The sequence below is a fragment of the Aureobasidium pullulans genome (genome assembly GCF_000721785.1).
Source record: "Aureobasidium pullulans EXF-150 unplaced genomic scaffold scaffold_32, whole genome shotgun sequence".
NCBI lineage: Eukaryota > Fungi > Ascomycota > Dothideomycetes > Dothideales > Saccotheciaceae > Aureobasidium > Aureobasidium pullulans.
Window position 1 is genome coordinate 219,047 of NW_021941052.1, and position 21,821 is coordinate 240,867.

The 21,821-nt window shown below is 50.8% G+C and overlaps 8 protein-coding genes across 8 annotated transcripts; 7 read left to right on the plus strand and 1 right to left on the minus strand.

Annotated features, from left to right (window-relative positions):
* The first annotated feature begins 539 nt into the window (after window positions 1-539).
* M438DRAFT_146163 (DUF382-domain-containing protein) lies at window positions 540-2,762 on the plus strand. Its single transcript, XM_029898940.1, has 2 exons — window positions 540-765; window positions 823-2,762. Exons 1-2 carry the CDS (start codon window positions 670-672, stop codon window positions 2,515-2,517), a joined length of 1,791 nt encoding a protein of 596 aa, XP_029755732.1. The 5' UTR covers window positions 540-669; the 3' UTR covers window positions 2,518-2,762.
* Window positions 2,763-3,007: 245 nt separating this feature from the next.
* M438DRAFT_378179 (uncharacterized protein) lies at window positions 3,008-4,898 on the plus strand (the record flags this gene model as incomplete). The annotated part of the gene is made up of 2 exons (XM_029908788.1): window positions 3,008-3,036; window positions 3,092-4,898. 2 exons carry the CDS (start codon window positions 3,008-3,010, stop codon window positions 4,896-4,898), a joined length of 1,836 nt encoding a protein of 611 aa, XP_029755733.1.
* A 2,777-nt stretch (window positions 4,899-7,675) lies between these two features.
* Window positions 7,676-9,470, plus strand: M438DRAFT_349663 (uncharacterized protein). Its single transcript, XM_029906445.1, has one exon. The coding sequence runs from the start codon at window positions 7,753-7,755 to the stop codon at window positions 9,331-9,333; it is 1,581 nt and encodes a 526-aa protein (XP_029755734.1). The 5' UTR covers window positions 7,676-7,752; the 3' UTR covers window positions 9,334-9,470.
* Window positions 9,471-11,031: 1,561 nt separating this feature from the next.
* M438DRAFT_409473 (uncharacterized protein) lies at window positions 11,032-14,197 on the plus strand (the record flags this gene model as incomplete). Its single annotated transcript, XM_029910020.1, has 5 exons — window positions 11,032-11,203; window positions 11,255-11,601; window positions 11,655-12,431; window positions 12,485-13,431; window positions 13,481-14,197. The coding sequence occupies 5 exons, from the start codon at window positions 11,032-11,034 to the stop codon at window positions 13,923-13,925; spliced, it is 2,688 nt and encodes an 895-aa protein (XP_029755735.1). The 3' UTR covers window positions 13,926-14,197.
* A 909-nt stretch (window positions 14,198-15,106) lies between these two features.
* Window positions 15,107-16,585, plus strand: M438DRAFT_349665 (NAD(P)-binding protein). The gene has a single exon (XM_029906446.1). It carries the CDS (start codon window positions 15,238-15,240, stop codon window positions 16,144-16,146), a length of 909 nt encoding a protein of 302 aa, XP_029755736.1. The 5' UTR covers window positions 15,107-15,237; the 3' UTR covers window positions 16,147-16,585.
* On the plus strand, window positions 16,250-16,634 carry M438DRAFT_146381 (uncharacterized protein). Its single transcript, XM_029898941.1, has one exon. It carries the CDS (start codon window positions 16,353-16,355, stop codon window positions 16,581-16,583), a length of 231 nt encoding a protein of 76 aa, XP_029755737.1. The 5' UTR covers window positions 16,250-16,352; the 3' UTR covers window positions 16,584-16,634.
* A 310-nt stretch (window positions 16,635-16,944) lies between these two features.
* M438DRAFT_349666 (uncharacterized protein) lies at window positions 16,945-17,863 on the plus strand. The gene is made up of 2 exons (XM_029906447.1): window positions 16,945-17,149; window positions 17,404-17,863. Exons 1-2 carry the CDS (start codon window positions 17,024-17,026, stop codon window positions 17,830-17,832), a joined length of 555 nt encoding a protein of 184 aa, XP_029755738.1. The 5' UTR covers window positions 16,945-17,023; the 3' UTR covers window positions 17,833-17,863.
* Window positions 17,864-19,323: 1,460 nt separating this feature from the next.
* On the minus strand, window positions 19,324-21,240 carry M438DRAFT_339750 (uncharacterized protein; the record flags this gene model as incomplete). The annotated part of the gene is made up of 2 exons (XM_029904253.1): window positions 19,324-21,114; window positions 21,166-21,240. The coding sequence occupies 2 exons, from the start codon at window positions 21,238-21,240 to the stop codon at window positions 19,324-19,326; spliced, it is 1,866 nt and encodes a 621-aa protein (XP_029755739.1).
* Window positions 21,241-21,821: the final 581 nt, after the last annotated feature.

Sequence of the window (21,821 nt, forward strand, 5' to 3'; positions counted from 1 at the left end):
TCGGGAGGATGAAGCAAGGGGTGGACACATACCAGAAGCCATGTGGTAATGCCGGAACCAGGCACGCATGATGTCAATGAAATGCAAGCAGAGACAAAGAGAGTAAAGGCAGGTCAAGCAATGCAACTCTCCAAACATGATTGAGCAGCTCAAAGCTTCACCAAACACTAGCGACTCGAGAGAAGAGCAGCAATGTGCATCAGAAACATCGTCAGAAACGAGGGCTGCAACCACAATCACGAAGGCAGAGTAGAGCAGTGTGGAGTCAGGAGATTAGGATTGTGCAAGAAGACACAGGACAAGGTGCATCTGGATGAGAAGAAGTGGATTTGCGACAATTGTAACAGGGCGTTGAAGAGAGCAGTGGATGCTATGAAAAACAAGAGAGGGATGCTTAATGAGTGTTGACATAATATCTGGACGGTGTTTGCTTCTGAGGGAGGAAAGAAGGACGAGGCGCAAATGCCGAAGAGGACCCGGAGCGCGAAGCTGCAACTTGACGCTCCATCCAAACTCTCAAAAGTCATCTCACTCCGACCAGCACAATTCAAACACCGGGTCCGCTGCCGTCCGTCCACTTCGATCTACTTGGAATAACTCAGTTCATCCAACAAACTTGCGCATTCAATCAGCTAGGCACCACAAAGGCAGACGACGCAAGAGGTCAAGATGGCAGCCGTAGCTGTCAATGGAGGCGCTGGCGCAAAGAAGCTTAGCAAGAACGCCTTCCGCAGACAGCAGAAGAAGGCCCAGAAAGAACGCTCCGTGTGTAGACCTCTTTCCCAATCTGTGCCATCTTTGACTGACACTGTTTCGACTAAGGCATCCGTCACCCCATCCGTCGCCGAGTCCACCGATGTTTCCGAAGCAGAAACCCCGAAGCCCGAGACTGGTCGCCAACCCGACGCTCAAGTCAACACTCGCGATGATCCCATGCAAAATAATGACCTCCCGAACGACGACTTTACCATCCCCGAAGATGACCCCCTCTATGCCGAATTTCAGAGCGTCCTCTCTAGGTTCAACGAGCTGGACAAGACGCAAACAAAAGAAGACGAGAAGCCCGAGATTTTTTACGATGATGACAACGATGACATCCCTGACGAGGAGGACGAGAACCAGCCAAAGCTGTCAAAGAAGGCACGCAAGGCCGCCAGCAAGTTGACCATCGCCGAGCTCAAACGCTTAGTGCGCAAGCCAGAGCTCGTTGAATGGACGGATATTGATGCTTCAGACCCGCTACTACTCGTGCGTATCAAGTCACAGCGCAATGTTGTACCTGTGCCGTCGCATTGGGCCCTGAAGCGCGAATATCTCTCTTCCAAGCGTGGTATCGAGAAGACACACTTCAACTTGCCCAAGTTTATCGCCGATACTGGTATCGCTGAGATGCGCGACGCTGTTTTAGAAAAGCAGGCTGAAGCGACGTTGAAACAAAAGCAGCGCGAGAGAGTTCAGGGAAAGCTTGGAAAACTCGACATTGATTACCAGAAGCTCTATGAAGCCTTCTTCCGCCACCAAACCAAGCCTCCGCTCACTCGCTACGGTGAGGTCTACTACGAGGGTAAGGAGTACGAGACTAATCTCCGCCATCTGCGACCTGGTGAGTTGAGCGACGAGTTGAGAGAGGCTCTCAACATGCCTCCTGGCGCTCCTCCACCATGGCTCATCAACCAACAACGATTCGGTCCTCCTCCATCATATCCTGGTCTCAAGATTCCTGGCCTGAATGCCCCTCCGCCACCAGGCGCATCATGGGGTTTCCACCCTGGTGGCTACGGAAAGCCGCCTGTTGACGAGTACACCAACCGACCTCTATTTGGTGGTGACATCTTCGGTGTTAGCAGCGCGGAAGACGAAGAGGCACCGACTGGAGCACCGGTAGAGAAGACTCTATGGGGTGAGCTACAAGAACGCGAAGAGGAAGAGGAAGAAGAAGAGGAGGATGAAGATGAAGATGAGGAAGATGGTGATGAGGCAATGGACGAGGAAGATATTGGCACAGGACTTGAGACACCAAGCGGCATGGCATCAGCTGTACCTACCGAGATTGGCATTGAGAGTATGGGAGGTGACTTCGAACTACGCAAGAACGCAAGAGCGGCCGAACCCGAAGACAATGGCGCTCCCCGATCAGCATACCAGGTACTTCCGGAACAAAACATCCGTGCCCAGGGTTTCTTTGGAGGCGAGAGAGCCTACGACTTGCGGGCAGCACAGCAAAATCTACCCGTACTGGGACAAGAAAACAGAGGCAGCAAGCGCAAGGTCGGCGACATCGATGTCAGTGTAGACGTAGACGCCCTCGAAAGAGACGACCGCTTGAGCAAGGACGAGATCCAAAGACAGTTTGAGGCACAAAGACAAGCACAAGCCGAGGGACAGTGGAAGGGCAGAGTTGATCAGGAAGATTTGAGCCAAATGATTGCCGAAGAGAGCAACAAGAGGCTGAAGCAAGATAAGGAGAGAAACGAGCGCAGAAGAGGAGGCGGTGACAGCAAGAGTAGCAGGAGATAGGAAGGTCACTGGATCCACTTTACCGGTTTACCACCCTGCATCTGGACCGAGAGCCTTGGGAATGAAGCGCCTCATGATCAGCTAAAAGAAAGCAAGATGAAATGAAGCAACCCAATTGACAATTCTATCTAATTTGCAGCAACGGATGTGCTTCTGGACGAGATGAGGCACTGCCCCAGGTTGTCTGCCTAGTGTGTGAGAGGACAGGTAAGCTTGCGACTAACGGCTGGCTACAGAGAGGACCAAGCGTATCAAATTGCAGACAGACACGGACATGGACATGGACATGTTGGAGAGGCTGGAGGAGAATGGCCGTGTCACGTGGGTTAGAGAAAAGCTGGGGTCTGAAAGCACGGACTCGCATGTCCAAATGTTTGTCCCTTGACAAAGCGCAAACACAGCTGCCTCACATCATCAGAGCTTCGGCATAGATTCTTGTTGGCCGCCATCTCGACAGCCGAACGAAAAACCAACGCACGAAGCAGCAAACATGGACAGAGATCGTGATCGGGATCGAAGGTGGTGCTCACATATCCATCTCCACTTGGCGCCGTGTCACTGATGCTTCCTCCAGACCCTTCCCACGTGAGGACCAATACGGCGACGGCCGCGGTCAGTCGTATCGCCCTCCGCGCTCTCCAGTTCCGCGATCAGACACATACCGTGCACCTCGCTCACCACCTCGAGGCAATGCATATGTCGATTCATATCGTGCTCCCCCGAGAAATCGCAGCCGCTCGCCCATACCCTTCCGCCGTCGTTCACGAAGCCCTCCGCCCTTCAGGCCAAGAGACGGTGGAGACAGCTACAGAGGAAGAGCTCGCTCACCACCACCTAGAAGAGGTGGTTTCATGAGGGACGAGAGCTACAGACCACCGCCTGCCTCGCGCTTCCACAGAGACACTCTTCCATACAACACCCGCTCGCCAGTACGTGCCCCTCGCGACCGTTCTCCCCTTCCTTTGAAGCGCGGTCGTGATGTCTCACCTGCCGGCAGCCGTGGCAGAAGATCTCCGCCTCCAGCGAAGCGTGAAAGGCTCGACTCTCCACCTCGTTCAAGATACAATGCCTACCCACCGTCGAGAGACGTCAGCCCCGGTCTTGGACGTGACAGGCGTGAGATGCGCTTGACTCCTCCTCGTGGTGTCACTCGTGGTTATCGCCTATTGTCTCGTTCGCCCATGCAGCACAACGAGAACATCAACCCTCGTAAGGTCGACTGGAGACGTCGCTCCCCATCGCCCGCAAGACCACGCCCTGATCTCATGACGACCGAACACTCAGGTGCTGCATCTGTTACCAGCTCAAGACGCTCATCACCGCCCATCCATCCCAGCAGACTTGCCGCTATTGATCCCCTTCCAAAAGACGACCTGTTCGCGAATCGCATACCCGCACGTGCTGTTTCGCCAATTCCAGCTCCCGCCCCCCCTCGATCACCTATCGTTTCAAGACCGCGATCACCTATTCCTTCCAGACCCAGATCACCGATACCTCCTCCGACCGACGTTCGCTCCCCTGTTCGTAAGCGCGACCCTACTCCGCCACCCCGCGAGCGTGAAATTCCTACCGGACCAGCCATTCGCGCTCCCCCAACTGGTCCTGCAAGGCTAGACGAACCTTTGACCAGAGCTCCGCCAACAGGACCTGGTGCTTCCAGATCTTATGCACAAGCCGCTAGTGATGTTCCGATCCCCACCGGTCCAAGAATGAGAGCCAATTCTCCCCCGACACACCCAAGAGGAGGCATTCAGACCAGGGGCGGCTACCAAAGAGATTATCCTCCCCGAGACTTCGTCCCACGCGGTGACTACCATGGACCACGTGGAAGAGGAGGGCCGTATGGTGGGCCATCATACCGCGGAGGTCGAGGTGGTGGTTATGTGTCACAGCACAACAGAGATCCGGACTTTGCCTCGACACCACCATCAGGCCCCCGCGGCTCTATGAGCTCACACGCTCCTCCACCACCTTTCAGAGGTGGCGTACATGGCTCAGGCACATACCCACGTACCACACGCTTCGCACCCAACGGAGCACCTTTACCTTCTGGACCCAAAGCCGACACAGTTATGGGTGGTACGGGCGAGTTTGATCGAGGAGCCAAGCCGGTCAATGTCTACCTGGCAGACTTGCCGCGTGTCGTCGATGGTGGTATCAAGGCACCCGAACTTTACGACAGAGGCCGCCTGAACAAGCTAGAGGATGAGGCGGAGAAGTTGCGACAGGTCATCGAAGACAAGCAAGCACGCAAGCGCAAAGGTTTGCAAGAATGGGCCAAGCTCAGCCGCGACAGCGAGACTGCAAGTTTCAGAGCGCAGTTGGCGGATGAGAATGTGCGAGCGCTTGCTGGAGAGAACGATGGCGGTGCCGCATTCTAGTGATATGGCAGATGACTGCAATTGGAGAGACCAGAGGCACTTGGAGAGGTTTTATGAGGATGAGGAAAATGGCTTATTATGAGAACGAAGAGAGACTTGATGTTGAAGATATACCCCACCTGTACGAGGAAAACTACGAGTACTGCCGGCAGCTGTGAATGAGGAATATGCTTGATGATGATGATGATGTTGATGATGCTGCTACAAGACAACACTGACGTGCATGTCCTTGGTCGCGATGTCTCAAGAAGGGGTGTAAAGGCAGAGACACCCAGGAGCTGATTGATCACTGAGAGTTTGCTTTTCAACAGGACAAACAATCCCGAAGAGGAAGGCACGATCAAGAGGATCTAAAGGTAACCCCGCCTGCTTGTTCTGGACTGGCCGAGGCGTCTGAAGCTTTTCGCAAAGTGAAAGCAGCGCAAAAGGTCCAAGCTTTCATCTTGACCCACTCACACGGACTGCCGTTCGAGAATTGTTGGAGGAAAGCGCGGATTCTGCCTCTGCCTCTGCCTCCACACTCGCCTCTTTCTCGTCGCTTCCACTTCTTCACCAACCTTCACCAACCTCTCAAAACTTTGCTCTTTGCAACCACTACATCGACTCTCTATCAATTACCGAGATCTTCTCACAACAAAACACCTTCAACATGCAGAACTTCGGTGCCCCCGCTCCCCCCATGACTGGCCGCGCTTGCTACAACTGTACGTTTTCTTCACTCGATTCTTCGGCGCGCAATAGTGCGCAACTGTCATCTGTCCCTCCGACACCTGTCAAGCATCATCTGCGCTGTTGCCGCTCGAGGATCCACTTCATCACTCCAAGAGCATAGACTGACATTCTTCACCATAGGCGGCGACGTCTCCCACCAGGCCCGCGACTGCCCCACCAAGGGTAACCCCACCTGCTACAACTGCGGTGGCCAGGGCCATCTCTCTCGCGAGTGCACCAACCCCCAGAAGGAGAAGTCTTGCTACGGCTGTGGTGAGACTGGTCACATCTCCCGCGAGTGCCCCAAGGGCGGTGCTCCCCGTGGTGGTGCCGGTATGGGTGGTGGTCAGGAGTGCTACAAGTGCGGCCAGGTCGGCCACATTGCCCGCAACTGCTCCCAGGGCGGCGGCTTCCAGCAGCAGCAGCAGGGTGGCTACCAGAGCCAGGGCTACGGCGCTCCCCGCGGCCAGACCTGCTACTCTTGCGGTGGTTTCGGCCACATGTCTCGCGACTGCACCCAGGGCCAGAAGTGCTACAACTGTTTGTCTCCCTGATCTGTTCATTCTTCCAGCCAAAACATTTGCTAACACAACCAACAGGCGGTGAGGTCGGTCACCTTTCTCGCGACTGCTCTGCCGAGATCAGCCACGACCGTGTCTGCTACAAGTGCAAGCAGCCCGGCCACGTCCAGGCCGCTTGCCCCAACTAAGGGCTTGCTCGTCTGCTCTTGACGACTGTCTCTTTTTCTTGACCAGCTTTGCGCATTCCGTCTTGCTTCTTTTTTTCACGACCGTCATGACCTTTGATCGCAACGGCCAGTCTCCAACAAAAGCTTTCTTGTATGCACTTTCACACAAGGGGGTGGTATACGTTAGGTGGAGGGGACAGGTCGAGTCTTGCCTTTCTAACCGCTGAGGACGAGGAAAAAACACAACGGACACGAAGGGCATTTGATGTGATGGGGGGAGAGAGACCGATCATGCATTTTCTTCTGATTTTTCTTTTATTTTCCTTTGTTGCCTTTGATGCCACCATCTTGGACAGAAGGGACAAGCCCTTGGTTTTTTCTTCTATTGGTACACCGAGGGCTTGTACTTCTTCTTTCACACAAAAAGCCATGCCGCCGACCGAGAGTTGAGAGAGGACGAGAAGAGGGAGAGCTTTACGGATTTTTCTTCACGACAGATGTCTATACCCACTGCAATTTCAAAGGACGAAGTTTTTTGGCGGTTTGATTTTCGATCATCACAACATTCCTCCATGTTCCTCAATGCCTGTGAAGTGACTTGCTCTATGATGCAGAGACTTTCTATCCTTCCACAATCAGGTTTTGTGGCTGTACCTTCTCTAGAGTCATGCTCTTCTGGAATCGATTCTCTCATGTACTTCTGCAGCTTGGTATGGACCTTTTCTCCGCGTGCCTTTTCGCTTGTGCATGTCTCAAGGTGGGGGCCCGCATTCAGCCGAGTGGATGTCCCGCCTCTTGTATACCACGCCTCTGACGTCGGCGACACTCTTGATGCGCGTGGCTGTGATCATTAGAGTTTCAAGATAACCTGTTGCTTGATCTTGCAGGAAAAGCAGATCTCAAAGCAGGTGGCTAGCACGCGAGCATGTCTCGTCTCACGAAGGACAAAACCGCGTGGCAGTTTGCAATGTGATGCCAAGGTGTCAATGTACGGGAGACCGCAGGACTGCTTCGACTTCTGAGTTGTTGCACAAACATTGTTCTCCTACTTTCTCATGCCACGTTTTAGGAGGAGTTCATGATGTTTGTCGCATGTACTGTTCCCGGATCAAGCGGTCCACTATGAGATGGATAGGGCGGATGTGTGCATGTTGCATGACGAACAAGCATGCCGTGCAAAGACTCCGATGGCTCAAGATCGACAATCGGAGTGCGGCTCCCAGTTCAGAACGGACCATGGTTGAAAACCAGGAACAATGCCCTTGTGTCTGCTATGTATGATGTCTTGTGAGGATAGAAAGACGAGGTCGCCTGCTGTCGTGCCTACACTGTTAACTCTAACCTTCTTCTTTTCTGACTTTTATTTCTTCATGAGACAGCAAACTCTCTTCTTTACCTCTACCTCCTGCACGTTTCGATAATTCTTTCCACCTTCTGCATCACATCACCTTCATCATGAGGCTTACTCCTTTGACTTGCGCGGCATTGACTCTGGCATCCAGGGTTGTTGCGCAGACCAAAGTAACAGCAGACAACACGACTCAACCCGTCTCTTTCTTCTACACTCGCCCTCTATCTGAAGCACCTGCTCTGAATGTTACTCTGCAAGCAGACTTCACACCTGGCTATGTCTTCGTCTCGCCGTACAAGGCAATCAAGCCAGCACCTTACATCTACGACAAATTCGGAAACCTCGTCTGGGATGGCTATGGAGTGACTGGATCAGCAAATGCGCACAACTTCCGCCCTTGCGAATACAGGGGACAACCCCATCTCTGCTTCACTCAGGTCAATCAACAGAATGGCTATGGAATTGGCCAAGGTGTCATCGTCGACTCAGATTACAAGGTTGTGGCAACAGTTCAGACGGGAGGAAACACCGAACCTGCAGACATGCACGAATTCCAGCTGCTTAACGATGGCGACACGGCAATTCTCAGTGCTTACCAGATTGTGCCATTCGATCTATCCTACTTCAACATCACCACTGGATTGGGCTGGTTGTCTGAAGGCGTCTTCCAGGAAGTTAACGTGACTACGGGAGAGGTCCTGTTCGAATGGTTCTCCACCAACCACGTTGACCCCAGTGAGAGTCAGATCACACCAAACAGCACTGACACAGGAGGTGACGGCTTCGGACCTCAGACAGCCTTTGACTATTTCCACATCAACGCTGTCGACAAGTCGGCCGCTTCTGGCAACTACCTCGTCTCAGCCAGACACACGAGCACCCTGTACTACATCAATGCCACCGACCGCGATGTCATCTGGAAACTCAGCTACCAAGGAGACTCGGACTACTCGTGCTCAAACTTCAACTTCAGCTTCCAACACGATGCACGTCTGCTCTCAGAAAACGATACCACGACTGTCCTCTCCATCTTCGACAATGCAAGCAACGGCTACGCGACCACTACCTCGCAATCATCAGGCAAAGTCATTGCTCTTGACCACAACACTGGTGTTGCAACGATGATTTCCAACACCACTTTCCCCTCCGACGAAGGTGTCCTCTCAACTTCTCAAGGCAACACGCAAGCTCTAGGCAACGGCGGATTCTTCCATAGTTGGGGCAACCAACCCTACTTCTCCGAACATTCCGACAACGGCACCGCCGTCCTCCTCGCTCAGTTCGCTGCTCAAGGCTCGGCTCAGAACTACCGCGCCTTTTCCGCCGATTGGGACAGCACTCCCGCAACTACGGTGCCTGACGTCTACGCTTACGCCATCAACTCGACCGCCGCGACCCGCATCTACGTCTCCTGGAACGGCGCCACTTCAGTCTCATCCTGGCAATTCTACGGCGGCAGTTTTGTTGGTGACGATTTCCTGGTCATTGGACAAACTGCCAAAGAGGGCTTCGAGACTTTCTGGGAGGCTGATAAGTTTTATCAGTGGGTGAGAGTTGAAGCTATCGGTGCTGATGGTAACGCACTCCGCAATTCGAGCTACACTGGTACTTTTGTACCTTCTGCTATGTTGGCTGGTGCTTGCGATGAAAGTGGATGCGGTGTTGCTAGTTCCTACTCTTCATAGTTGACGAGAAAAATCTGGCGACTGAGAGCTTGCTCTATCAAGAGATGGGGCGAGACTGGAGTGGCCGTTGATATCAGTCCTGGCTTTCTGACATTGCTTTTGCTACTGTATTGCTCATAATTACGAAATCACGAAGAATGAACATATGCTTCTATCTATTCTTGCTTTCGTTTGTTTCTTCTTTGGTCGTTGATGCGGATGCAAAAGATGCTTCCAGAACGGGCAATGATCGGCGGGAGCTCTGGACTGGCGCGTCTTCCGTGACTTCTCTTCTTGCTCTTCTTCTCAACACACCTTCGCTCTTGCCATGATTTCCATCAGCGACTTCTCTTTCTTCTCTTGAGCCTACAATCTGTCGGCAGGTAGCGGCTGCCACCGATGCGATGGCTCAGGCCGTTACACTCAATCGTGTAGTGTGATCGATGCGCGCTTTCGTGTTAGAGCGAAAGGTAGGTCTTGCGTGTGATGCATTTTATTCTCATCATTCTTTCTTTGCTTCCTGGCCTTTTTCTGTCTTTGTGTTCTATCATTCTGCTTAAAGCATTCCTCTCATTCTTGCAGAATTCATCCCTGGAATAGAATATGGAAATACATCGCCCAGCAGTACTCGATCCAAGCAGAGTGTGTCCTGAAGAAGAGCTCTCCCTAGTGAAGGCAGGAGAAGGTCTGACTCTCAGTGGATAGCTGGAATCACTCAGAAAGCACAGTGCCTTAAGGCAGGTATCAGTAGTCATGCCATGGAGATATGAGGGAGCTATTCTTACGTCGACTGAGGCAATCCGACTGGTACCACTACTGCCTCGGCACTCACATTGTCGCTCATAGTCTCTCTAATGTTACCGAGAGTGAGCGTCGTTGCCTTGAGGCTGATCAATGAACAAGGCTCCGCAAGCATTCACAGATAGCCTCTCCAATAGCAACAGCTCTCCAATTGTCACTACAGCAACACCTCCAACTCAGTTGCCTCACTTTCACTCTCTGGCACCCTTCGAGTTCACAGCCTGCTTCCAGCACCTTCCAAACCACTACTTAAGGCCTCTCCTCCTCCACCTCAAACCAATCCTTCCTTCCACCACTCCACCACTCCAACACCTCTACCACTCTCGGCCTACTTGACCGTTCTCTTCTGCCTTTTGCTTTCTTACTTCATACTTCTACACCTTCTGTTACACCCAGTCTTCCGTACATCGCCACACCAATCAACATCGTCCACATCACAGGACCACACCATCAACACCTCGAAGTCCGCTCTGGCAGCGACACTTCGACACCGTTGATCACCTTTCAAAGATCTTCTACTCTGGACTCCACCAAGTACAGATCTTGACAGACCTTCGACTTCTACTGGACCGACACAACTTGCCGCTCCAACTTCTGCATCATCGCGGACCTCAGATCTTCTCGCCAGATCTTTCGACACCTCGCTCGACTTCACTCTAGCGACCAGATACTCAGCCATCACCGCATCTCACAAGATCTCCGACTTCTTCGTACTTTACACCTTCCACAAGCTCGACTCTGTTTCTTCGGTCGACTTCGCACATACGACTCAGCAGTCGACAGATCTTTGCTCGCCAACGATCTACTTGATCACTATCACCAACTTCGAGATTTCCATCTTCGGTATGTACTTTGAGATCTTCTGACTTCTCTGTTTCTTCTGGACTTTGGCTTATACGTTTGCAGCATTTTGACAAGATGTCCAAAACCTACTCTGACAAGGATACGCGGCGCACGAAGTCTCCTGAGTTTCAGACGGGAAAGAAACGTCCTCACGGCGAAGCGACGAGCAGAAGCCCTGCTCCCGAAGATCCCGACGCGAAACGTGTGAAAACAGAACCGAACATCAAAGAGGAGAAAATCCCCACCGGTAAGAGCATGACGTGAGCATTCTTTCATACTTTGACTGACGAAGTCCAAGAGCCTAGGCCACCAAGAGCGATAGGTGGAGGCAACCTGCAACTCTACGATGGTGAGGAATGTTACAGCGTGGCCGTCCACGAACCTCTCCAAGACCAACTTACAGTCAATACCGAAAAACACCAGCAGGCTGTTAGGCACGTCGCAGAGATTGCCCGTATGGTCAGCAAATGGTTAGACCGATATCGAGAAGAAGACGACCAACTTGCGAGTTTTGCAGAGTGGTTCAGTAACAATCTAACGGCCCCCGAGATCAAGCTTGTTCTGTTTGTCCTCATGGGAAAAACCGGTCAGGGCAAGACATCGACACTGAACAGCTTGATCAGCGCAAAGCAGCTTGCCCGTGCGGTGAGTCACTTGACTTGAAACACTGTTAGACTAACGCTGACTTTTGGACGTAGGGAAAAGGCGTGAAGAGTTGTACTCAAACCGTCAACACATTTTCACACGGAGAGCAGAGTGAAAAGTTCTTGGTCACCATATTTTTGCTCCCGAAAGATAAAATCAGGAACATGGTTCAGAAGTGTGCCAACGACTTGGTCACACATTTCAAGCATGTCCACAGTGCAGCAGATCAGTCAGAAGACGAGGATGAAGAGCAGGAAGAAGATCCTATCGGCTCCGCATATCTGAAGAAGGCTCGTTCGGCACAGATAACTCTTCGTGACCTGTTCCTCCCCGACGACGACTCAGACGCTCTCGAGGACATGGAGGACTGGGCCGAGAAGAGAGGCCTTCTTTCCGCAACCAGTGTCGAAGCCCCAGCCGAGGCTGTCGACAAGCTTGTTGAAGAGCTAGAGGCACGCGCGGTGGCCAATGACTTTAGCTTGAATACAGGCAAACTTATTATCGTTGCAGAGAGCCAAGGAGAACTGGATGGAAAGACTCGGATTTTCACTGATCGAGGTGGGTTTGCCCCCGTCGTTGACACCATTGAAACCCAGCTGTTCAATGCCTGGATGAACCAGGGTATCAAGCTCGTTGATCGTCCCGGAACATCAGACAAGAACGAGTACATGCTAGACCACGCGGCTAGCGTGTCCAAGACTTGCACTTCAGAAGTTATCGTTTCCGAACTTTCGCGCTGTCTTTCAAATGACGACCTGGATGCGACCCTGATCAAAGCCATACGTGATAAGGGCCCTGCGAATGTCTGTTTGGTACTTACCGGACGCGAGGTATGTTGCTCATGTTGCTCAACATTCTTGATTAACACTGATTCTCTTCTCAGACGATGGAGGATCTATCGGAGGAGAACTGGAAGCCCGACGAAAAGGCCAAGCTCAAAACGATGAAAGACGATCTCAGAGCTCTTCAACCCAACACCGTGGAACACAAGACCCAGGAGGATCTGATCACCAAACACAGAATCGTTGTCCGCGACCGCATCATCACCAATTACTTCAGCCAGAAAAGATACGCTGGCATCAAGGTGGTGACGGTTTCTAACTCCGACTACGAAAAGCACATCACACCCGGACACGCTATGGGCAAGCCGTTCTTGTCCGTGCTGGAGACCAGGATCCCGGAGCTCCGGGCATGGATGTGCGAGGCACCCGGTAACCTCCAAGTTCGCAGATTTGCAATCTATCTTCACGAGTTTATTCGAAAGTGTGCTCGAACCAGGATGTGGACTGAAAATGCCGTCACAGTCCGGAGAGGAGAGGCTTCTAAAGCCTACGAAGAGATTGCCTATATGCCTCTCGCTACGTATCAGTCGGATCTGGATAGAGCGGCTGACTCCTACCATTCCGAGATGGAACATCTGAAGAACTCGAAGTGGGGTGGGAAGGCATTTCAGACCATCGAAGGATGGATGTCAATTAACGTGCGAAGAGTGACTGCTGTCTTGAAGAATTCAGGACGCTACACTCCTCCAAAGAAGAAGTCGGAGACTGAGATTCCCGCCACAATATCTTTCAACGGGGACCTTCTCAAGGTTGCTGAAATGAAAATTCGTGCCAAAGAAAACATCATCATCCAGCAATACCACAAGATCGAAAAACAGCTCGTCACAGATTTGCGCGCAAAGTTGACCGAAGTGGATCGTACTCTTGTCTCGCAGGACCTCATTGGAGGTTCAGACAAAAAAGGATTCTCGTCCTTTGTCGAACGCGAGGGAGATACATGCATCCGCGGTATCAAGGCAGATGGTCTCGTCCTTGAAAAGGAAGTTCGGTATGTGCATCGTATTGCTCACGAACTTGAACGCTGCTAACAATGACAGAATCCTCATCGACTTTTGTTTACGGGACGAATCTTACGACGGGACTAATTCCTCCGCATTCATCCAAGCAATGCACCAACTCTACGAAAAGGCGATGACGCATTGGAAGCCGGGTTCCAAAAAGGTCCCTCCTGGTGGAATAAGTAAAGCTCGTCTGAGACACGTCAGAGAGAATGTTGTTCTCAGGAACGGTCCTTACTCTGCAATGTCCGATGAGATTCGCAACAGACTGAAGGCTTCTTTCATTACGTGGGCACGCAATGTCCAACAGCGCCTGGACGAGCTCTTTGAAACGATCAAAAAGTATCTCTTCTCGTCCTTTGAGGGAAAGAGGATGCCTGAAGAGAAACGTCTTGTGGTTGGTAAGATCATCAAGGACAGAATGACAGAAGCCCTTGACAAGTTGGAACCCGAGCTCCAGCCTTACTTGAAGCACACACTCTAAGTCTTCGAGGAAAAAAAGCTCAAAGCCAGAAAGACTTGGTCGGAAAGAGAAGAGAAGAGGCACAGAAGACAAACAAAGTTTCGGACAACACGGGCGAAAGGAAAATCGCTCCGCTAGTTTCGTAACTACGAAGAACGACTCGAAGGACGCAATCCCGATTTCTGACGGAAGCGCGTAGGAGCAGCTTAGTCTGCTGTCTTACTGCCCTGTCTCTTCGCGTACTCTCCGAACTAGAACCTGTTGAAGTTCGTCGTACAGGCGTTCACCACGAGTGAGAGGCAAGGAAGTTCAACATGAGTTGGCAGTTTCAGCATTCTAGCCACTTTGACAATGAATTTTTGCTTCTATTTCCACTTACTTTCTTAACCTTCTTCTTAGCAACAGTGAAATACGTCATCTGCCAACATGCACGAAGCTGAAGTCTGAAATGCGAGAGACAACGAGCTGACATCAACACAGGAAAGATCACCAAATCAGATCCACATATCTAAAATCAATGCAAGTCGATGGGCACGAGAGGGAGTACCAAGATCCCAAACAACCAGCCAAAGGCTTTTCAGACTTGCTCAATGCGTAAGGAGGGCAAGCCGAAGCTTTCTGTACTCCGGGATACTGATAAAGAACTAGGCTAAAGTCGTGTACCGCGCGCCAAAGACGATGTTCGCAAATCAAGGTGAAGAAAACACAAGCCGAAGTTCGACAAGAGCTTTTCGACGGCGAGCCGAAGTCGAACAAGAGCTTTCGAAGAGCAAGCCGAAGTCTCTTAACAGCAGGGCGAGAAGACTGAAGAAAAGCCGAAGTTGTTGTTCCCAATCCAGCATAATGTACTGAGGAGCGAGACGTCAAAGTACCTTCGTACCTCTTGGGGCGTCCTTCATCTCCCACTCCTGTCGGCGAGACACATCAACCATTCCCGTCCAACGACGTTCCTCTGCACTTCAGACACCAATCCGATCTTGCTGACAAAACCGCAGGAAGGAACAGAATGATCATGCAGGTCGGTGAGACCATCCCTCCGTGTCCGCGGGTTGGCAGGTTATCTCCGGATGTTACCCGATTGGGAAGTCGTAAGTCCGACGTGCTTGTTGCAGCGATGATATATAAACCAGCAGGTGCGATGCTGAGAGAAGACCAAACACACCTTCCAGCTTTTGAATCTGTCGTTGAAAATCAACATCTCTAGCTCGCAATCAACTCTCGAATTACACAATGCCTTCCTTCATCAAGAAAGTAACCATTGTCGGCGTAAGCAACATCTTTCTTGAATCTCATTCGCATGACAAGCTAACAATCAACACAGGCCTCGGGAAATATGGGCAAACACACCATCACCGAGCTCCTCAAGACCAACATCCAAATTACCGCCCTCACCCGCCAAGGAAGCAACCTTTCCGTCCCCAATGGTGTCTCCATCAAAGAAGTCGACTACGATGACATCTCCTCGATCACCACCGCCCTCGAAGGACAAGACTTCCTCATGATCACCCTCTCCGTCATCACACCTCCTGGCGTCCACAGCAACCTCGTCCAAGCAGCTGCAAAAGCTGGTATCAAATACATCATGCCCAATGCTTACGGCTTCGACTTCCACAACAAAGCCTTGATCTCCGATATCGATGTCGCGTCTCGGTTCTCTGAATACAGTTCTGAGATTGAGAGGTTGGGTATGAGTCACTTCAGTCTGGTCTGCAGTTTTTGGTATGAGTGGAGTTTGGGTATTGGGGTGCTCTACGGTATCGACATCAAGGAAAGGAAAGCGACATTCTTCGATGATGGAACCACAAGAATCAACACCAGTACTTGGCAACAATGCGGAAGAGCTGTCGCGAAAATTCTTTCCCTGCCGATCGATGGTGAAGGAGAGACGCTGGAAAGCTGGAAGAACAAGAGTTTCTACATCAGCAGCTTCCGCGTTAACCAGCGAGAGATGTTGGACTCTGTGCATCGCGTCATGGGTACTGAAGACAAAGACTGGGAGATCAGCTATGAGCCAACCAAGAAGCGATACATTCAGGCAGTGGAGGATATGAAGACCGGAGATCGAAACGCATTCGCCAAAGCGATGTACGCGAGAGTGTTCTTCCCAGATGGCAGCGGCGACTACGAATCCAGAAGAGGCTTGAATAATGAGATCTTGGACCTGCCCACTGAGGAGTTGGATGAGGCTACCAAGAGGACTGTTGACTTGGTCGAGAGTGGGTGGAATCCCTTTGGCCAGTAGCTTGTTCTGCAGATTGTGTCGATGCAGCTGCTGCAATTGAAGATGTTTTCGGACCCAGAGTCGTGTTCAGTGAGAGCATTTCCGACAGCTCATCTTTCCGGACAATTGTAGTAGGATGAAAGTATTGCGCATTTCTGTAGCTTCAATGTGTCGTGAGGTGAATACTTGATGGCGAAGATGTCAGAGTCCGTACATCACAGAATTGGATGATGAGAATCCGGTCTCCATGCGTAAGGTTCTATTTCTGGACATATCGCATTGCAGAATGCGATCAACAACCTAGTCGCTCCTGCTTGAGAGACCAACAGACGTGCCTTTGCACGATTATCTTCAAAATTCGGCAGACCTTGCCCAGGATCGCTACTGCCTCAGGCTCTCTTAGTGTTGTGGTTCTTCTTATCAAGTTAATTGTGCATTCTCACATTGCTTCTGGGTGATTGCAATGGATGGGCGGAGGTGACGCACTCGTACAAGAGGTTCGCAAACAAGAAGGCCTGCGGTCTTGCGAGATCGGGCTCCGATATCGCACCAGGACACTTCAGCTTCTTGCACTCACTCTATCATCCTTCCTTCTGCACTCTTCCACGTACAACTTCTTTAATAGACGACCGCAGTGAGGAATTTGTACGATAGCATGAGCCTCACCAATCACATGCAGAAACATAGTATCTCCTAATCAATCAATTACGATAACAAGCCCTCGCTTATAGCCCCCCGAAAATCAATTTGACCGAGTAAATAGCGAACGCTTTGTCCTCTTCACTGCAGATTGCTTGCGACAACTTCAGCACTTGATAAAAAAGGCCATCATCTGCCGGTGTGAAAATATGTAGTTTTTCTTTCCCTTATACAGTCGAAACTTTTACACATAGTGAAAATGCCTAATCCGAAAGATACACCTAATCCTTATGGCCACCCTGTCTATAAGAATTGGGTGAGGCAATCACCAGAGGAGAGGGTGAAGGGGTTGATGAAGGCGCATGGGACTGCTGCGGATGAACCGGTATGTGGTGATTTTTTTGTTGTTTTCGTTTGCTTTCTCTTATCAGTTTTCGTGTTGAGAAAGAGGAGGGAGTAAACTATATATCTTGTCATCGAGTGACATGAAGGCACTACCTGAATAACCCTGCAACCTCATGTCACATCTTCTATAATCACTTCTGCATACCACACAACAGACAAAGACAATCACTTGTCACATATATAAATCCACCAAACACTTCAAGAAGTATCATTTATCACTAATACCCTATCCAGCGCTTCAGCGATCTCCTCTACCACCCCACAGAAGGCTCTCTCCCAGTAAATCTGGTCTCCGTCACAAAAACCTCCCCAACAACAGCTTCCGCAATCTTCACCTTCACAATCCCCGCTTATTACACAAACGGCTGGCTGAACATGCACGGCGCAGCCCAAACACTAATCTACGACAACCTGACCACCTTGGCTCTCGCGCCAATCTCGAAACCCGGATTTTGGATGTTGGGAGGTGTGAGTAGAGTGTTGGATGTCAAGTTTTTGAGACCGGCGGGGGTAGGGGAGAAAGTTACGGTGGAGGTGGAGGTTGTCCATGTGGGTAGGGCGGCGGCGAGTTTGAGGGGTGTGATGAAGGATGGTAAGGGTAGGGTGTTGAGTACGTGTGAGCATGACAAGAGTAATATTGATCCGGAGGTTGCGAAGTTGTAGAAGCGACTTTTGATATGCAATGTAGTTGTCCTTTCGCCTGTCTTATTCTGAGCTATGGATGTTTTGCATATCAGCCTCAAGCTCAGATGTCGCGGAACTCTTTCTGCATGCTGAATTCTCTCTGCGATCGAGTACACAGCCTATATGTAATGCTTGGACCTCCCAGCTCAATGCAACTTAACGTGTCTTTTGATGAATTTACGACTTTCCAGCCTCACCCAAGTTTCGGCTTCTTTCGAGTTAATGGGGAAACAAATCTTGTGTCAATGGCCATTGTCTTCGCTCTCTCCAGCTCAAGCCTGATGCAAGCGTATTCCGTTCTCCATGCATCCATTTTCTGCTTCGTTTCGGCCTTGTGTCGCGTCTCTGCTTCACTCAATTCGTTTTTCAGGCGATCGATTTCATCCTTGTATGCCTTGCTGTGGTTGTTGTCATCTTCAGGGTAGAGAACCTCAATCAGGACTCGACGATCGAGTCTCGGGTGTGATTGGAGCGTGTCGGGTGCGACTTCGCTTTCGACTTCGGAAGTGTGGTGAGGCAAGGGTGCTCCGGTTTGGGGTTTGTCGTGAAGCACCGCTCCTTGTACTTGCTGGTGTCCATTGAGTTGTCCGCTGGTCACATGAAGTCATGCATGATGATTTGTGTGCAAAGGATGTTGCCGCTGGAGCAGGCGGGAGGAAAGCACCTTCCGAATTCGAAAGCCGTGAAGGAGGCTCGATTGCTCATCGCTGAAACAGGCGTCGCCCCCTGAAAACGATGATCCGCAACGGAAGAGTATGGTTTGATGTGAAAGAGGAAAGTGAACGTTCTAAGAGTGGATGGGAACTCCGCTACTCTGTGATGAGAGAGCCACTTCTGATGCTGAAGTTTACTCAACGAGCCAGATCAGGTAAGCCCAGCAAGCTATATCGTCACGAGCCAAAACACTTGCGCCAAACAATTATGAAATCGCCAATACGGCTGATCAGGAAAGTGTTTCCAAGCATGTCAAGGAGATCATTACACAATGGATTGGAAGGAAAGGGACCTCAGCTCAAAGGTAGCTCATGGCTGATGATAGTATAGTTTTGCACAAAACCACCACTTTCTCACCCGGTGGTGGGGTGGTGTGAGGGAACGGCTGCTGTGTTCCGAATTGTGTTACTCAGTCGCTACCAAGCACTACCCTACAGACGTTGGTTCGAATCCTAGACCGGGCAAATCTTCTTTCTTTTTGCACGATCGACATCCATTTTCCTCCCTGCTGTGCTGTCGTACTTTTGGCATCTCTTCCGGATACCGACGGAGTCATCACTCGCTGAAGTGAAAGTCACTGGTATAATAGACGGAACTCTCACTTTAGTTTGCTCGGATCTCTTTCTCGCCGTCATCCCTCTCTGCCTCTTTTCTTCACACCGACCGATTGTCCGGTCAGATCAACAGAAGTCCAGCGTAGTCATAGTCGAGCTCAAGTTGTTCTTCCTCCCTCGCCCAACCAACTGCGTTCCAAGCTCAGTCTCGAATTGGCCACTGAGTAACCTGGTACATGTTGTTTTTACGGGGGTTGCTCTCCTTGTTTATTGACCAACGAAGGTTTTTCCAATGAACGAGGTCTGTCGCGTCCTCGGAACGGAAAACGTCTTCACGAGAACTAAGCTTCCAGGAGCCGACTCCAGGGACACCCGAAAGATTTTCGTTGAGATAGATCAGAGCGTCGATGTCAGAGTGCTTGTCTGCGTCATGACGGCGTTGGTCTTCTTGGAAGACACTATGGCAATCGTAAGAAGGATCTGTAAAAGCAATAACCTTGACTTGACTGCAATAACCAAGTAGCCCTGCATGTCTCTTGAGCGTGTTGAAGTATGCATCGACCAGAGTTCGGCATTGTTCGAGATTTTCCTCACGATTGGCTTCGGCTGATTGTCGTGGAAGGTACAGAGCTCGGTTTCCAGGATAGCCGATGCACTTCAAAGTTTGTAAGTGCTTGAGCTTTGCAAGAATGCGCATCCATTCCATGGACTGAATGTAGAGAGACATGGGGCAGATCTCGATGCGCTGGTGATAGAAGAGTGGAATGCCGAGCTGACGAAGATTCGGACAGGTATCACATAGCTCCTCAAGCTTCGTGGACGAGATATGTCCTTGTTGCTCTCCAGAGAAGCATGACAGCACGGACTGTAAATCCAGGTACTCCAAAGTTGAAGCATGGCCAAGTAACCAGCTGATTTCAATGGGAAAATGGCATGTGGCGCCATAATTCGCGTAGATGCACAGCTTACGCAGTCCGGAGAACGACTGCAAAAATGTTCCCAATTGGACTCTCATGCCATCGTCGATATGGTGGCGAGTCCAGCCGAGGAACCTGGGGTTGATGGCAAAGATGAACAACTCCTGCAAGCTAATCACGGATCCGGATGTCTGCAGGGTCTGTAATGCAGCGATGATGTCTTCTGTGTCTTCGCAATCAACCAATCGTAGCGATCGAAGAGCTACTAGATTACTGAACAAAGGCAACTGTTTCCAGTCATCTGGTAACTGTACATGGTACAACTCTAGCTTAGTGATCGTTGATGGACAGAAGCTGAGACTGGACATTCCAGTCCAGAACAAATTCCAGCCAGTGTCCTTCACACGGGGATGATGCGAGTGATCAATAGTGAGGCATTCCAACTTTGCATTGGTAGAGATGAGATGGGCAAGATTGCGACCATCAGCGAGGTCCAAGCTGTGAGCCTGCAGTTCACACCATGGAAAGTGCAGGGATTTGAGGTTAGTTGGCTTGAGACGATCGGCTACGCTAGCTGACCAAGGCTTATGACGGTCCAGATGGAGATGTTCGAGACAGGTCTGATGGCGCATCAACAGTCTGACCGCGGTGTTGGAGAAATACTTGTGGGCTGAAAACGACAGGAGGCCATCAGGGGGAATGGATCTCAGCATCTTGTGTATCATGAGTTGAAATGGATACGCTGGGTCTCCAGACTTTTCATCGGTCACGTCATGTATCATGTGGTAAAATCGGTACGCTCGATCTCCAGACTTTCTGTCAGTCTCCTCGAATCGCTGAGTTCCATCTTCAGGATGCCAACGCGAGACTTTTCTGAGCATTGAAGTTTGGGGCAACAACTCAAGGTGGCGGATGTGTCTCAGCCCTTTGTTGTCCGGAGAGCAGAAATTGTAGATCGTCTCCTGTTCTCCAGCACTGAATCGAACCCGAACATTGTGGTAGAGATGGTGGAGACCACCGTTGTAAGCGTCGCGACGCGTTAGCATCCAGCTCCGGAGATTCGAGGGTCGTCGGATCTGTAGAGGCGTTAGTAATGAGCTATGTTGACTTAAGTTCGTCAAACTGACATGCGAGGCAATCAGATAGCAAACATCTTCTGGAAGCTGGACATGGATGTCAACCCTGCCGTCCTGGGTAGACATTGTCAAGCTGGTAGTGGATTGAGGATGTTGTCAAAAGTAAAGTGAGGGACAGTCGATAGATAATATAGGTGTTGAGTTGCCTGGAATTGGCGCTTTCGTGAATGCCAGAATTGATCATGAGTCGCCCAGAAGCTTCTTGACACCAAGGTCTTTGTTCTGTATGTTTGTCCTGCGGTGTCTGTGAATATGAGACAATGCGACACTGGTCTCAAAAGGTGTTAATGCGAACCTACAGATCTATGAGATCCTGATTCCACAGGCTCTGGCCGTCCACTGCAAGTTGGCAAGCCAAAGAGTGTTGACCCAGTACTGCACAATGACAAGATCATCTCGCAACCCTTCCATTCATTTCTGCGATGCAAGATGAACCTAAGTCGTGTTTGTGTCGATTGTAGTCGACTAAATGCATGTCCGAAGTTGATGCATAACATTCATCATCAGGCAGTCTTGACTCTCAAAGCCGACTGATGATTGCGGAAGGCGTGACCTGCGGCGTGTTCATGCTTCTGCCTGGAGCATTGTTTCTCTGCTTCTACCTTTAGCATCTCAAGAGAAAGCCCTCGCCAACGAGTCAACACTAT